Here is a 17976-nt window from a genome sequence, read left to right as displayed (position 1 = left end):
TCACTTGGATCAGGTGATAATCTAATTCATGGGGTTATGGTACAATCCTAAAAGGCTTATAAAGATATTATGCAGACAAGAGAACTCCTTTTATCTTGAGAAGGACTGCAGCCCTGATAATGCTCATTTTTATGATGTAAATTTTCAACTGCTTAAAAAGAGATGCATGAAATATTAGCTTGAATATACAAATAGAAATAAATATAGCTTAGGTATAGGAATGAATGCTATGTGAACCGCAGCAAATTATTATTCTTTAGAGTGATGAGAAAATTTAGCATTCCTGAAGTCTGATCTTCTCCCTTCCACAAAACTTTCACCTCTGAACCACAACAGGAAAAATCCACTTGATATGAATGTAATTTGGTTTTTTTCTTAGTAAAGAAGCATTAGAATTGAGGCTGACAGCCACCAAATACATTATCATCACACTTTAAAGGCTATTTGGACATGAGGGGATGGGTTATGTGTTCAAATAGCCCTCTACTTCCTCATCTAGCCTCATGATTATATTGAATGACAATTTTTTATTAAAGTCTCTGAGCCCATCAGCTTATACTAATGTTAACTTAATGATATTTTGTGACCAGAAAAACCACAGGGCCAAAAGTTTATAGTTTAAAGCATAATTCACAAATGCATATGCTTTTATTTGATAATCTACATAAGTAAGACTAAAATATTATTACAGTGAATAACCTCCAGTTTTACTCGGTTTTCCAACATAGAAAAATGAATTGCACAGATGTTTTCCCTAACACACACACACACACACACACACACACAGAAAGACATTACTGATTACTTTTTGCACTTTTAATGAGGCTGCAGACTTAACCTAGTTTGAATTCTTACTGTATGTCTCCAAACGATCCTGCTAAACAAGAGGAGCCTGCATTGACTTAAGTAAAGTTAATTAAAATTCTTGAGGTTAATGAGATTAATTGAGCTAAGAAAATAATACCTAGGGTCCAGTGAAGCACATAGTGAAATAGTGAGATTATCAGCAAGAGAATGTATCCTTTGCCTTGCCCTTTCAGAAAAATATGCTTTTGCTCTTTTTTATGTGAAAGCTATTGCAGTGGAAAAAATTTCCCTGCCATTTGTGAAATCCTTGGGGTGAGGGTAATGGCAATAGAAAGAGGAAAGAAAAAGAAAATATCCTAAAGAAAGAGTGGCCTTCAGAGTAGAAGAAAGAAGCATGTCTCCATGGATTGGATGGGCTATTGTAATATGTTTTATCTCTAAATCCACTGCACTGGGATGCACAGAATTCCTTGCAAGTTCTGGCTTCCCAGGGTTGGTGTTCTGGTTTCCATGTAATTGTATAGGTTAGAATGTTACCATAGCATGAGTAATAGAACTGATCATATCAGAAAATAAGGACTAGCTAGGGCACAACTCAGACAGAAGTGAGAGCTTGTTGGGATATTTGGGGGATTTTGTTTGGTTTTGTTTCACTACCCAATGTTTATTTTTTCAGTTGCAATGTGCAAAAAATAATAATAAAGATTTAAATCACACAACTCAAAGCCGTCCAAAGGTCCTGTAAAACACTTTCTGCCTTTCATGGGAGGACGCTGGGCATTTGGTGAGATATAGTAATGGCGAGCTCCGTTTACACATTTAATGTTTAAAAAGTTGGCAGGTTGAGATAGTCCCTCAGTCCCTGGATTGGAGGACTGCTCCCAGAGATGGAGCACAGTGTCTGCCTCATGATTATGGACACATAACTGAGAAATGGCAGATCTTTGTAGCTCAGTTTGATGCATTTCAGCACAGGAACTAAAACCGACAGGGTGACCAAGAGGCAGTCGTTATGAAATACTCCAGTGAAAGTCCAGGAAAATATATATATTGAGATGAAGTGTATTCACCCTTTTACCAAGAGTACTGCCAATCTAGAATCAGAGTGTTGCATGAGAGCAGGAAGTATAAATTATGACAAAAGGCAAGAAGCCATACTGTGTTTACTCACTAAAACATGAATCCATATGTTACCCTGGTTTTTAAGGCTTCAATTTTGTTTTGAAAATGGCTGGATAAATTTGCCTAATATTCCCAGAGATTTGTCTTCAGGCTCCACCAGCATAGAATACTTGTCAATCATTCACTTACCATTACTAAATACTTACACAGCATTAAGATCTGGTATTTTTAAGATATGATATGAGATGGAATTCTACCATCAAGGCATTCAAAATTAGTGTATGTATAACGCATGCCCATGTGCATGCACACACACACAAACACACACACACACACACACACACACACACACACACAGAAAACCAGCAACGCAGAGGATATCAAAAGCTTTTTTTTTTTTAAGTCAGTGACGATAAACAATACAGAAAATAAACATTATAGTGTTTAGAATTGGAGGACACATAAGTTGCTAATGGTCAAGGAGAGTATTTTTGGAGATTAAGAGTAAATTTATGAAAATTAGAAATGTGATGATCCGAACCAAGATGGCGGAGTAGAAGGACGTGTTCTCACTTCCTCTTCTGAGAACACCAGAATCACAACTAGCTGCTGGCCAATCATCAACAGGAAGACAGTGGAACTCACCAAAGAAGATACCCCACATCCAAAGACAAAGGAGAAGCCACAATGAGACGGTAGGAGGGGTGCAATCACAGTAAAATCAAATCCCATAACTGCTGGGTGGGTGACTCACAGACTGGAGAACACTTATACCACAGAAGTCCACCCACTGGAGTGAAGGTTCTGAGCCCCACGTCAGGCTTCCCAACCTGGGGTCCGGCAATGGGAGGAGGAATTCCCGGAGAATCAGACTTTAAAGGCTGGTGGGATTTGACTGCAGGACTTCGACAGGACTGGGGGAAACAGAGACTCCACTCTTGGAGGGCACACACAAAGTAGTGTGCACATCGGGACCCAGGGGAAGGAGCAGTGACCCGAAAGAAGACTGAACCAGACCTACTTGCTAGTGTTGGAGGATCTCCTGCAGAGGTGGGGGTGGCTGTGGTTCACCGTAGGGACAAGGACACTGGCAGCAGAAGTTCTGGGAAGTACTCCTTGACATGAGCCCTCCCAGAGTCTGCCATTAGCCCCACCAAAGAGACCAGGTAGGCTTCAGTGTTGGGTTGCCTCAGGCCAAACAACCAACAGGGAGGGAACCCAGCCCCACCCATCAGCAGTCAAGGGGATTAAAGTTTTACTGAGCTCTGCCCACCAGAGCAACACCCAGCTCTACCCACCACCAGTCCCTCCCATCAGGAAGCTTGCACAAGCCTCTTAGATAGCCTCATCCACCAGAGGGCAGACAGCAGAAGCAAGAAGAACTACAATCCTGCAGCCTGTGGAACAAAAACCACATTCACAGAAAGATAGACAAGATGAAAAGGCAGAGGGCTATGTACCAGATGAAGGAACAAGATAAAACCCCAGAAAAACAACTAAATGAAGTGGAGGTAGGCAACCTTCCAGAAAAAGAATTCAGAATAATGATAGTGAAGATGATCCAGGACCTCGGATGAACAATGGAGGCAGAGATCGAGAAGATGCAAGAAATATTTAACAAAGACCTAGAAGAATTAAAGAACAAACAAACAGAGATGAACAATAAAGTAACTGAAATGAAAACTACACTAGAAGGAATCAATGGCAGAATAGCTGAGGCAGAAGAATGGATAAGTGACCTGGAAGACAGAATGGTGGAACTCACTGCTGTGGAACAGAATAAAGAAAAAAGAATGAAAAGAAATGAAGACAGCCTAAGAGACCTCTGGGACAACAATGAGGTATCACCTCACACCAGTTAGAATGGGCATCATGAGAAAATCTACAAACAGCAAATGCTGGAGAGGGTGAGGAGAAAAGGGAACCCTCTTGCACTGTTGGTGGGAATGTAAATTGATACAGCCACTATGGAGAACAGTATGGAGGTTCCTTAAAAAACTAAAAATAGAATTACCATATGATTCAGCAATGCCACTACTGGGCATATACCCAAAGAAAACCACAATTCTAAAAGACACATGCACCCAAATGTTCATTGCAGCACTATTTACAATAGCCAGGTCATGGAAGCAACCTAAATGCCCATCGACAGACGAATGGATAAAGAAGTTGTGGTACATATATACAATGGAATATTACTCAGCCATAAAAAGGAACAAAATTGGATCATTTGTTGAGACGTGGATGGATCTAGAGACTGTCATACAGAGTGAAGTATGTCAGAAAGAGAAAAACAAATATCGTATATTAACTCATGTATGTGGAACCTAGAAAAATGGTACAGATGAACCAGTTTGCAGGGCAGAAGTTGAGACACAGATGTAGAGAACAAACGTATGGACACCAAGGGGGGACAGCCGCAGGGGCGTGAGGATGGTGGTAGGATGAATTGGGCGATTGGGATTGACGTGTATACACTGATGTGTATACAATTAATGACTAATAAGAACCTGCTGTATAAAAAAATAAATAAAATTCAAAAATTAAAAAAAAACCCAAAAAATCTCAGATAAGAGGTTGGGGTAAATGACTTTTCAAACCAGTTTTAACCCTACAGTTCTGATTCTCATTTTTTAATTTATCTTTTATTGGTATCTACATTATCTCAAGAGTATAGATAGGACTATATACAAAAAATAAATGTAATTTTGAAAGGTTGCATGCAAATATGTTTTAATTGAATCATAAAAAAAAAAAGAAAGAAAAAAAAAAGAAATGTGATGATCCTGGGAGGGGTAGACAGCAAGTAAATAGAAGGGAGGAGGAAGTTGAACCTCTAAGGGAAAGGTCAACATTATTGGCAAAAGAAATGAACAAAAAGACAGTTTCACTCCTAAGAGAATATTTGACACCTGTCAGACCAGGAATCACATTTCAGGAAAGCCCTCAGTTCATGGCCTCTATAAAAGCAGTGTAACCTGAGCTTGACCTTTGCCATTGAGGGTATGACACCGTTTCTCACTTGTGGACCTAGAAGAAGAACACAGATAGAGAAAGGGCACCATGTCACGAGGAGTTGACATTATGCCCAGTGAATATTTATTGTAAGTGCTGTTAATAAAGTATAAATTGAAAAGTAGGCAATATCAGTTCCCCGAAAGAGATTAACACCACACACACACAAAAATAAAAACAAAACCAGGAGACACAAGAACCCTTTGGGAGGTGTTGGATATGTCTGTTACCTTGATTGTGGCGATGGTATCGCAGGTGTTTGCATATGTCCAAACTCATCAAATTATGCACATTAAATAAGTGCAGTTCTTTCTGTATCAATTATACCTCAATAAAGGTATATCTAAAACATTTTTTAAAAAGAGATGAACACCTACTGCTAATTGAAGTGAACAAAGTCCCTGCAGAATAAGCCACCCTCCCAGAAAGCCTGAAGCCAAACCAGCACCACAAGAATTTCTGAGCTATTTGTGGATGTCTGAGTGAGTGTGTCCTGGCTGGGTCCCTGCACCCCCAAGCCCTGCTGCCCCGCTGAGCACACAGGAAAATGACATTCCTCATGTTGTACTTTCATTTCCAGCTAGATACCAGGAGAGATTGGAGAGGAGATAGAATAAATAGCAGTTCAATTTAATTTTAGGAGCTTTCAGGTTACGAATAAAGGACTTGGGAATGAGTTTAGTGTTTTTTGCTAGTTCTACTAAAGTATGACATAAATCTTCCTTACCAGAATATCTTGTTTAAATGATGCTATATTCTCTAAAGACACTCTTTTTTTTTTTTTTTCTATTTTTAGGTTCATTGAATTGATCTGTTTGATAGACAGTTTTTTGTGTGTATTAAGGGTGATTAATAATAATGCCACTAATAATTAGTTTATTGATAATAATTTATTAAATTACTAATTTTAATTTATTTAATTAATTATAATGAATTCTTTTTCTGTGAGTATATACATTTCTGTTTTAATTTATCTTAATTAAAGTATTAATATGCTCCATAGCAGAAGTAAAGTAACACAGAGGGACTGATGGTGGAAAGCAACGAATCCCCCACCTCCTGTTCCACTTAGCGTCCCATGTCCCAAACACAACCCCTTTTTAATAGTTTCTATGTTTCTTTTCTTCCTCTCTCTCTCTTTATTTTGACTGGGTAAGCCTTCACATCATTCATAAGTTATAACAAAATACAAGGAGACATATAATGTATAACAACGAATAGCCTTGCATCCACCCCTGCTCCCATCCATCCCTTCCCTACCTCCCGTCCTGCCACTGGCAACCACTTTATTACTTTCTTATCTACCTCCATTGTGTCTTTATGTCAAGACATTCAAGCACCAGTCTATATCCTTGTCCTCCCTCCCTTTCTGATGTTTACCTCCTAACTCTGAACATCATTCATATATCTCTTCATTTATCAATGTCAAATGTCCATTTACACTAGCTCCTCTACTGACTTGACTCCCCTCACATTGTTGGGGTTCCGTTGGTTGGCTGCATTAACATTTTTGATTAATATACTGAGAACTGTATTTCTTATTTCATGTCTATTTATTGGCTCTCTGACCACCTGCTCTGTTGGATGAGGACGTCCAAGCCGCCACTCTCTCTCCCTCCCCTTCCAACTCCCATCCTTTGCCCACTGTGCCTTCACCTTACAGTGGCAAGAATAAGATTGTGCACTTTCTGTTCACAGTCAAATTCCATGTTTTGCTTATGTATTCCTTCTAAAGTTTTAAAACTAAGAATGGGTTTTCATTTTTGTAATTATGTAAATTGACAAGATCTGAGCTCAGTCAGATTCTCCTTTTTTATTACGTGCCCTCCTTTTCTTCCTCTCCTCCCCCAGCCATTATTAGTCTCCTCTCTTACTTTTTCTTGGTGTTTAACAGTTGGGCAGTCTTTGTGTTTGCATGTTGGTCATTTTGTATACAGCTGGTAGACTTTTCACTTTGAATTGTCAGCCTTTCATCAGCTCTGTGGTATTTTAATCCATGATTTCCGTATTTATTTTATCTCCTCCATTTTCTATTCTCTTCTACCGGAAAGTCTCAATTGTGTGAACTTGCTAGGCCGGGGTTTTTTCTATCATTATTTTTCTCAAGTGTTCTGACTCCATGTGACTTCGGATCCATTACTTATTCTTTCAGCACCTCAGTTTATTGTCTGAAAATGAAGATTATAATGCCTTTCACTGCGGTCCTTAGGAATAAATGAAAGAATGTGGGAAAAGCACTTCACTCACCACTGACTATCCAATACCAAAGTTCATGCTATCAGGCTTTATACACACTGCATCTCTGTGCTTTATAAGAAATTTATAGGAAACAGAATTTTAAAATGCAAATATAAGTTGCAGAGTGCTTTCCTGTTTTTCCTCTTAGCATATCACTGTTTTATAAGATAATAAATGTAGATTTTAGCTCCCTGTACTCATAAAAATAAGCAGACAAGCATGCAAATAAAAACAAAAACTTGCTTGCCATTTTCTGAGACTTTAGTTCTTCCAAGTGATTATGAATCCACTGACTATGTTCCTCCCAAGTCTGAACATTACATTATCAGCAAAATAGCAGAATTGAAATGTTTCTCTTGTTAATGCTTGTTAGTGTGTTTGTTATTTGCAAACAAACATACTATTCTCATGTCTTGCTTATTCTAACTCATCAATTTACATGTTCTAAAAAGACACCTGCCAATTACTTCAATATTCTAAAATCATGTTAATTATCAAATATGGATAGTATTTTCAGTGGTCTTCACTGTTTTTCGTTTCCCAGTATATCCATATGTTGCCTTGTACAATATCACTGAATTGATGTATTACCCTGGATAAAACACTTTTCAAAAAATATATCAGATTTGTCCACTCTGAAAAAAATCAAATGTTATTTGAATTCATGCAGTGGGGAGAAACTCACTTAGCATTTGTCTTTCGTTGGTTTCAGCGATTGTTATTCCTTTCCTGGTCTAGTGAAAAGTATTTTGGTCTCTGGATCAAGAGAGACAAAGTCTGTTTCGTGCTCTGCCTCTGGCTCTGAGCCCTTGGGCAAGTAGCTTCTCCTCTTGGGTCTTTCTTCCCACGTCTGTAAAAGGAACAACAGGGTCTCAGTGTTTTCAGTTCTGAAATCCTATGGTTCTAGACTAAACCACTTACTTTCTCCAGGAAATATTGATCTGGTCTCTTCACGTTGGCAGATGTCCGGAATCTACTCGGCCGGAAACAGTACGCCCTTGCCTGCTCCCGTGCAAAAAAGACTGTCTTGTGACCGCCTTCAGTGAGTGGACGCCCTGCCCAAGGCTGTGCCAACCAGGTAGGTGGATGCTATTTTCTTAGTGTTTTCTTTCCTTCCTGATCTCCTGAATGCCTCTCCCACTGCTAAATAAGCGAGAGATGGTGGTACGGGGGCTCCCTTCTTTTCCATTTGCATGTCACCCCGGGAGCAAAGTTTGTAACATTTGTAAATGAAGTCTTGGATTTCCAGATCCATTAAGATTTGGCAGGGAAAACATATTCAGCTATTACATGCCATTATTTTACAGGTGTGCGTTGTAGGGGTCCTCATCTTCTATTAACCCTGTTGTGGCATTCTGAACAGCCATTCAAACGTGGTTCCTTATAAAGCATGAATACCATCACAGTTCCTTTGTGGCTCCTGTGTGCTTAAGCCTGACTCCAGGCATCTTCATTAGAATGTAGGGCCTTAAGCACTCTACGTACATCACTGATAAATATAAGCCTATGGAAGAAGAGGGGCCAGTACATTAAAAAGTGTTGAACAGGTACAGACATTGGCAATATATGATTTCTATTTCTTTACTCTTAACGGTGATGCTTTATACATCTGGCTGTATTTGGAGTGCTGTGATCCAGGATACTTAATAGCTAAGTCCTAATAAACACGCGGGAGAACCTTTGTAAAATTACTGCCTTTCTTAGAACAGGTCTTTTCCCCTACACTTATTTCAGTTCCCTGCTGGAGCTAGTCCATGTGGAGATCCAAAAACTCCTAGTCCCAAAGCTCCGTTCTGGCCTAAGACCTAAAGTTAATAACTTGGTCCATTTCCCCTAGTCTGACACCCTAGCCTTGGTCCTATGGATCATACCACTGCCATAGCAAGAAAAGGCACATGCAGGAAAAGGAAGGATGGAAGAATATTGACCCTAGTGCTCAAAGTAAAATGAGTCTCATCCACACCTCCCTGGCCTTGTCTTGGCTGTCACATTCTCTCAAGCAGGGCCTGGCTCTCACTGTATCTCTGCACTAGCCTCCTGCAAGAAGGGAGAGGGAAGCATGCAGTTCTGCGAAGAGACAACCTGCCACAAAGATTGAGATTATTAACACTTTTCCTTGGAAAATTCCAGCCCTGTGCCTCTAGGATCCCCCAGTTGCTCTTTGACTCACACATCTTCGTGGTGGTGACATGACAATATAGCCAATATTGACACAGATCTGCCTGCCACTTCAAACCACCTCTCAGTGATTGGCAAGGGGGTTGTGACAGCTCTTGGAGATTATCATCATCGGTATCTTATATTTCAGTGATGGGGCACCTGCATAAGGTTTTCTAACTGTGCCATTTCAACTGTCCTTTGTCAGTGTTAACCGAGTAGCATCCCGTAAACTTTGCTTATGAATAGAATCAGAACTAAATGTGTTGAATACAAAAGAGCTTTGAAAATACAGTGGAATATTTATCTGATCTTTTGAGGGGTGGAAATAGCAATCTCTTCCAGAGACGCTCCAAAACTTATTTTCTTAAATGAAAATTCAAAGTAATTGATCTGGATAAACAGGGTTTGTAGAGTAGCCAGGGGAATGTCATTTCCAGACAGAGTAGGACAGAAAAACTATGATCTCTATTCTGAACCATTTGAAAGGTAGCATTTAGGAGGTTGGCTTTTGAAATTTTAATAGTAATGTACCTGCAAAACATTCAAGCTCTTAAAGATAAACATTGGGAAAATGCAAGAAGATAAAATAATCTATGATGATGGAGGTTTATTGAAGTTCAGCTATTTCTTTTAGTTTCGTCCTCATAAGAGATTAGCATAATTCTTCTGTTAAATGGTTTTAAGAAAGGAAAAGGCTGAATTAAAAAGAATACCCTACTGGCAGCCAGATATTTGTGTTAGAGCTGTCAAGGTCCCCTGACACTTAAGGAGGCATATTAGTTCTGTTGAGCCCATATGCCCCAGTGGCCAGAGGTTACTTCAGCTACTGCTATTGCATGCATTCTGTATTCGAGAAAACTCTCTCTGCTGCATGAGCATCTTCTCCTAGTGCTGCCTAAGGATGGAGGAATCATAGGGCATGTGAAATAATTGCTCTTCCAGCAATTTTAGATTTTACTCCAACTTCCAGGGATTCAACTAGTTATTTAAATGGTTGGCATTGTAATGAAAATAGTTTTAAGCCTCTGTGGTCTCTTTTTACCTCCAATTTTTTAAGCCTAGATAATTCTTTTCACAGCCTGGCAGCCAGCAGACCTGGAGGACCATTGATTCAGTTTTCAGATTTCTTCCAGCTTTCCGCTTCAATACTGTTTACCCTCGTGTTTAGTTTATACTTTGGGACCAATATTTTTTTAAATAACTATGGGTTAATTAGGGGAGGCGATGATAGGGAAGAGATTATAGGAGGAAATGGTACCGCTAAATCTATGGTTCTCAAACTTTATTGATTCTGAATCACCTGGAAGCATTATTAAAATGCAGATTTTCAGCTCCATAACTAGATATTCTGACTCAATAACTATGGGATGTTTCCAAAAATTTGTGTTGTAAGAAGCTGCCACTGAATGGTAATGTATTTCCTCCCTTAAGATAAAAAAGGATCATAGATCCATGAACAAGTGCTACTTGAACTCTGGGCATACAGCCTGTTTTTCAGCTTCTTGAATGCATCATATTTTTCCCGGCTCAAGCATGGTAGAGTATGATGGCTAAGAACAGAGGTGCTGGAGCCAGATGGCCAGGATTTTGAGTCCCAAGGTTTGCTCTGTGACAGTGGCTGCATTACTTAATCTCTCTGTGCCTCAGTTTCCTCATCTGTGAAACAGGGTTAATAACCACACCTACATATAAGGAAAGTACTTAGAGCCCTCAGTGCCTTGTGTCGGGTAGGCATGGGGCAGGCAATTCTATCGTCGTTCCAAGCCTTTGCGCCTGCCCTGTTTGGTGCTGGAGCTGTGTTCAGCTGCGCTTCCTTCTTGGTCCTCCGACCTCTAGATCAGCAGGGACCTGCTATAGCAGCCTTTCCCCAGGAACGTTGTGTTCATCTCCTAGACCGCAGTAGACCCTCCCCATGCACCTCACTAACTAGGTCATCCCACAGCATCCTCCACATCCCCTCATGGCACTTGCATACTTATCCTTCCTTGTTAACGTTGCCTTTGCTAGAGTGTACGTCCACAAGTGCAGGGACCACTTCTGTCATCTTCACCACTAGATCCTATAAACCCAGCATAGTAAAGGGTATAGTTGTCACTCAATTAATAGTTTTTGAATGGACAGATGTCCTGTGAAGAGAGAGAAGAGTGTGGTTTTGAATCCAGGCAGTAGATTCTCTGTCCTCGAGAACGTCCTTCAAAAGATACTTTGGGAAATAGTGTTTTAAAGCAGTACTTTTCAAACTTAAATGCTTATTACAAGTCCCTGGGGGATCTAATTAAAATGTAAGTTCTAATTCAGTAGACCTGGACAGGATCAGGAATTAGACCTTTCTACAAGCTCCAAGGTGATAACCTGTATGTTGATTACAGAGCTCCAGGTAGAGGTGGGGTTAGATATTTTTGAGCAAGGCAATGACATGGTCAAAGTTATAAAGTGAAAAGAGTGGACTAGGGACAGAACAACAGGTGGGGACACAGGTAGATTGGGGTGTGGGGTGGAGTGAACCTAAACTGAGAGGTCAAGAGAAGGATGGGCCTGAGTAGGTGGCAACCTCCACTAATGAGGATGGGGGAACTCTTTGGCACCTGTGGTTTCAGGTTGAGTCATCAAAGTTGAGAAGAGCTTATACTCCTAGTCCCTAAATTTGGCTGCACAATGGAATCACCTAGAGATTTCTTAAATATCCCAATGCATGGGTCCTACTCCAAGATATTACGATTTAATAGGTTTTTGGTATGACCAGGGAATCACTTGATTATGTGAATCCAAAACCAAATCCATTCTAAACCTCTCAGAAAGCCAAGGTGGTTTCCCAGGGGCAGAGTGTACCAGGAGTGATTTGTGTGTTAGTAATGGGTGAGTTGTATTAGGTTTTATTTGGTTCTGGCTGTGTTCATGATCCAAAAATCCTTACAACTTAAAAGTATTCTCAAGCCATGAACAATCTCTAGCTAGTAGCTAGCCTTGCTTCCTGTCTTCTTATTCCTGTTCATCTGAGTCTGTCCTTAAAGGATTAATGGTGGTCCCACATTCTTCGAAGCAAATCAAATAACTATCAAGCTGTGGCGCTCTTGTGGACTCTCCAAATTTTAAGTCCCAGTAAAAAAATTAGCCAAATGATCAAGAACCCTTCTTTGGTGATGTTCTTACTAATTCCTCTATTCTTCCTTCAGCCTATAAAGCAAATACCTGCATAAATACTCAATACCGTTTGCCTAATAATAGCTACAGTTTGTTCATTGTAGAGGTAGCCCCATAGACTTTTTTCAATACACAGATGTCTCACCTCATCCATTAGAATCTCTTCACGTTGAAGGGACCTTTGCAGTATTAAAACTCACCATAAGTGACTCTTATATGTGGACAAGGATGAGACACACTTATTTAGTGCTTTATCCTTTCAGGGTATCTTCAAATACATTTATCAATTATCATTGATAATTGTTTGCCTGGGTAGTATTGGAAATTAATTATCTTGGCCACTGATCTCATAACTATCACATTTAATGTTTTTACTTTAAAGTCACAAATCAGTACTGATTTTCTAAGATTTCTCTCAAGCTACCTTTAAAGGAGCTCACTTTATAATTTCAACGTTTAATAATACAAATTTCAGACATCTACATAAATTAATATAATGCTAATATAAAATATTACTGATTAAAAAATGCACTCTTATGCAGCCATCACTAAGTAAAAATTACCGTCAGCTCATGGCCACCTTGTTTTGCTTGTTTTACTTGTTTTACTGTTATCCCCCTTCTTACTGCCAGTGGCTAATTTTGTAATGATTCCCAGATGTGTATATCACTTCCATGGAAGGGAAAAATATGTAAGAGGTAAAGTTATTAGACACTTCAGTAGATAAAATGTGGCATATTCAAAATAGGTCTTTCTGTAAATTCCTAGAAACCATGGAGCTAATGATTAATTATTTGTCAGTCTTAATAATTTAAGGCTGAGGGAGCTCCTTTAACTTTGATCTCTAAGGGGCATGCTGGCGAGCAGTATCATGGTAATAGGAAGGCGGAAGGCAAACTACTGCTGGGAATTGTTAGGCAACTTTATTTGGTGGGATCCTTTGCTCCTGCATCAAACCTCCTGGAGTTACGTCTTGAGTTTCCAGTGTCAAAGACAGTAATGATTTTTTAATGTCCAGGTGGTGTACTGTATAGTTGTTAAGAATATGGCACCTCAAGTTAGACTTCCTTGGTTCAAGTCTGATCTTTGCTGTACAAGTCACATTAGACTCACTTTAAACTTTGTTGTGTTTCAGTTTTCTCCTTTCTAAAATGAGATAATATTGGCACCCAATTCATAGGATTAAATGAGAATAGGACACATGGCAGAAATTTTGATGATGATGATGATGATGATGTGAGTTCCTTAAGATTTGGAAACTTGTCTTTTATTTCGTTGCTATCCTGCATTATCTAGTCGTCCATGTGCTGGTATAATGCAGTTGTTTCCATGTCTGTATTTTTCTTAGATTATAAAACCTAGAAGGCACATGATGGGTGTTTAGTAACTGTTGTTGAATGAATGATTAAATGAACTCCATATCTTTCCTACTACCAGTTCTAATTCCTAAAGATTTTGCTTCCATTGAGATGAAATCAAAGCATTAACAGATTGTTCAGTGCATCCAGGCCCATTAGGGGAAAAGGTATTGGTCATTCAGAATGTCAAATAGGTCAAAAATCACCTTTCTCCCACTCAAAGGCATACTAGCATCAGCCTCTCTCTTTACTTACTCCTTTCAAGTGCATATGGTCCCCTCCTTCCCCCCTAAGACCCATCATCTATACTTTTCTCCACCTGGGAAACAGAGGATAGAGTACTAATTTATACCCAAAGAATGAAGAGTCGGGACTTCCCTGGTGGCGTAGTGGTTAAGAATCTGCCTGCCAGTGCAGGGGACACGGATTCGAGCCCTGGTCCAGGAAGATCCCACATGCCGTGGAGCAACTAAGCCCCTGCGCCACAACTATTGAGCCTGCACTCTAGAGCCCGCGAGCCACAATTACTGAGCCTGCATACCACAGCTACTGAAGCCTGCATGCCTAGAGCCTGTGCTCCGCAACAAGAGAAGCCACCGTAATGAGAAGCCCGCGCACCGCGACTAAGAGTAGCCCCTGCTCGCCACAACTAGAGAAAGCCCGCGTGCAGCAATGAAGACCCAATGCAGCCAAAAATAAATTAATTAATTTATTTTTAAAAAATCCTAGGAATTGTTTAAAAAAAAAAATGAATGAAGAGTCTATTGTGTTTGAGTAATGAAGATTTGGGGCCTGGAACACCAGCCCCCAAAGTAGTGTTGAAGGCAATATAATCATCTAATGACTTTCCTTGAGAAAGTGACTTAATCTAAATCTAAGTTAAAACCTCTATAAATTTTGGATGTTTTCTATTCCCAAGTGTTTCTGAAAAACTAAATAAAATAAGATGTGTATCTTACATATACATCCCAAGCCACAACCCAATACACAGAGTATAGGTGCCTTTGTTTTTACAGGCTCCATTGGGGAGGATGTGCCCCCCTTTAGTCTGTAATTTAAAGCCTAGAGATCACTACACAGCCCCAGTACTCAATAAATATTCCTGAAAATTTAGTAAGAGAAATGACAAACACTTGGGCTTGTAGAAATTACAGTTCTCAACCAAGGAGTTCTGCTGAATAAAATTTATAAAGGCACTTTCCCTCCATTCACACATAGGAAAAAGAGAGATAGATTAAATTCTCTTAATTTCTTTTAATTTTTTTCCTCCCATGTTTTTTTGTTTGTTTGTTTTTGTTTTATTTCCCCTTAAAATGTGACACCTTCCGCCTATCTCTTTTAAAACCCAGGGACTTCCCTGGCGGTCCAGTGGTTAGGACTCCGCGCTTCCACTGCAGGGGGCCTCGGGTTTGATCCCTGGTTGGGGAGCTAAGACCCACATGCCACGCCGCATTGCAAGGCCAAAAAATAAAATAAAAGGAAACAGAAAACAAAAACAAAACCCCACAGTATGCAGTGGATTCGATTTGGCCAAAAAATCAGATTTAGCAAAAAAAAAACGTTTTTAGAACAGAGCCCTATGACCACCCGGACATGGAAGAACACCACTGGGTTATGAGGGGAGCTGCTGCCCAGAGGGCGGGGCTCTTAACTGGCGTTACCTACACCCCGCACTCAGAGCGAACGTTAGTCCGCTTAATAGCTGACCGGGTCGCCTTCTCAGTCCACACTCTTCCTCCTACCCCCTAGTCCCCCTTCTTTCTGGACCAGAGATTGCTGTATATTTACAGGGACCTGGAGTTCACAGTATCGCCAGCTGGGAATTTTCGTTGCTTCCTCCGATGGCCCCAGGCGGTAGATCTAGAGCCAGGGTTGGAATCCAGATTTCTCTGACCTGAGGGACTGCCTGTTGTCATCCCACAACAAGCCCTGTTTTCACAGAGGCACAGCTCACCTTGCTTGTTTACTAGCAATTCAAGGATTCAGAGCCAGGTACCCTCACACCTGAGGCACAGGCTCTGTACAGCACAGATCTGTCACACAGAGCTTTCACGTGTGCTCTCTCATTGACCATCAGGGCAGCTTCGCCATAAAGGAACAGCTGTTCTGTTAGTCCTATTCCACAAAAGAAGCAACGCGATCTTCAAGAGAAGCCCTCCTGGCCACCTCGTCCAACAGGAGCAAAGACCAGGTCCAAATACCCAGTTTAAATTAAACTTGCTACACTGCTTTGCCTGGTGAGCCTGTAAAGTTACAGGGGAAAAAAAGCCAGGCAAGTTCAAACTCTTATTGCTAAAAGCCTGTAACTTCTACTTTGCTTCATATCACTGCCTCTTCCTATCAAAGTGATAATAGCTGTAATTTATTGACATACATTGTCCTATTTGTTACCTCATCTCTATATGGAAAGGACTATTACGACCCCATCTTACATAGGAGGACACAGAGGCTTAGCTATGGGTCCCAAGATTGCAAAATGAATAAATGGCAAAAGCACGAGGAATCCTAGGCTCTTAACCACTCATTCGGTAGCAGATATTTGCTGAACTATCACTGTGTTCTAGGCGCTGTGCTAAGTACTGTAAGTATAGGTGTAAAGTGGTGAGGAAAACACACACAGCCCTCGGCTGTGGTGAGTGCTGTCTAGTGATGGAAGATGGAGGCATTGAATATATAATTGCCTAAATGAATATGCAGTTAGAAAATATAGTATGTGCTCTGCAGAAATTCAAGGAGCTATGAGAAAAGGTAGTAAGGAAAATCAGAATTCCACTCTGCCTAGAGTATCTTTCTCCTCATCTCTACTCATTGCCTGTCTTACTAGATGTAAAGCCCTACCTTCTCCAGAGAACTTGTCCCGATCCTCCTGCTGGAAATAACCACTTCTCACTCCTGAGTCTCATAACGCTGTCTGAATGGCTTGCATTCTCGCTCTTGGTAAACATGTTTTGGGTCCCACTGAAGAAACACGAAGTCCTGGAGAGCTAAACCCTTTTCGGTTTTCATTCCCAAAATGCCTCATAATAAACTTAAAACAGAATAGAATTCAGTATATCTGTGACAAATAAATGGATGCTAGTTAGAACTTACTTGCTTAAGCAAACTTAACAGACTGCTAAAAGAAAAGGTGATCTGCCTTTACAACTGAATATCTTTTGTAACACGTGATGATGGTGGCAATAGAAGATGTGGGATTTCGGGAATCAAATCTGTCTCCGGTTTCCTGGCAAATGTAGTTAAAGTGGAAACACATTCCATCCCTTGTATTCATTCATTCATTCACTCACTCATTCATTCAGTCATTCTTTTGTGCAGTCAGTCTGTTCTTTTGGTTATTAATATTTCAGTGAAGTTGTATGAGTATCTTAAGGGAAGCAAAGGCTATTTGATTGCTAATTCCTACAAGTAATTTCCTACTGGAACTCCACATTTTAACTGAGGTCATCAACTGAGGCAGTGTGTCTATAGGAAGTGCATTAAAGTCATAGAGTCTTTTTAATATATGACTGAAGGGTATAACGTTGAAATGCAGAATTATGGTCTTGTGCAGTCTTTCAGTGGCCTAGATTGATTCAGGGGTAAAACTTAGAATAGTTTGAACAGGTTTCTAAAAGTGTGGCCCATGGAATTCTAGCTCAGAATTACCTGGGATGCTTGTTAAAACCCTAAGAGATTCTGATTTTGAAGTCAGGATTGGGGCCTCCAAATCTGCATTTTTAAACAAACTGCCTTAGTCATTCTAAGAAACATTAACCTTTGAGGACCACTGACCTATAGAAACATTTAATTTGACTATGAGCCAATGGATTCTTTAAAAAAGGTGTAACTTCCCTCTACAATATTGTTGTAATCAAGTCTATTTTGGTTTTCAAGAATCAAAGGTTTTTCTATGAAGCTTTCAAATCTACAGTAAGTGAAAAGAGGCTTATTGGGAAGTTAGAACAGGAAATCTCACAGATGTCCAAAAATAAGAAAAAGAAAATTTATGGACATATAAGAACTAGAAATGCAAACAGGAGCTGAGGGTTCTCTCTTCAGCTGTCAGAATCAGTGTGATTCTTCCATCTCTGCTTCTCTGTGTACACCTGCTGTCCTGCCCCTTCTAACAGGCTTCCTTTGAATCTCTACCCTCATA

At 40.1% G+C, this 17976-nt stretch overlaps 1 protein-coding gene across 2 annotated transcripts in view; it reads left to right on the top strand.

Annotated features, from left to right (window-relative positions):
• THSD7B (thrombospondin type 1 domain containing 7B) overlaps nt 1-17976 on the top strand; it is a 1176114-nt gene that overhangs the window by 761490 nt on the left and 396648 nt on the right. For both annotated transcript variants that reach the window (XM_082395801.1, XM_082395802.1), the window contains one exon: nt 8145-8260. In XM_082395801.1, coding sequence (XP_082251927.1) covers nt 8145-8260 — 116 coding nt within the window. The remainder of the gene's footprint in view (nt 1-8144; nt 8261-17976) is intronic.

The sequence above is a fragment of the Balaenoptera borealis genome (assembly GCF_965194805.1).
Source record: "Balaenoptera borealis genome assembly, chromosome: 6".
NCBI lineage: Eukaryota > Metazoa > Chordata > Mammalia > Artiodactyla > Balaenopteridae > Balaenoptera > Balaenoptera borealis.
Note: the sequence above shows the minus strand (reverse complement) of the source record. Positions and strands in the feature narration are given on the sequence as shown.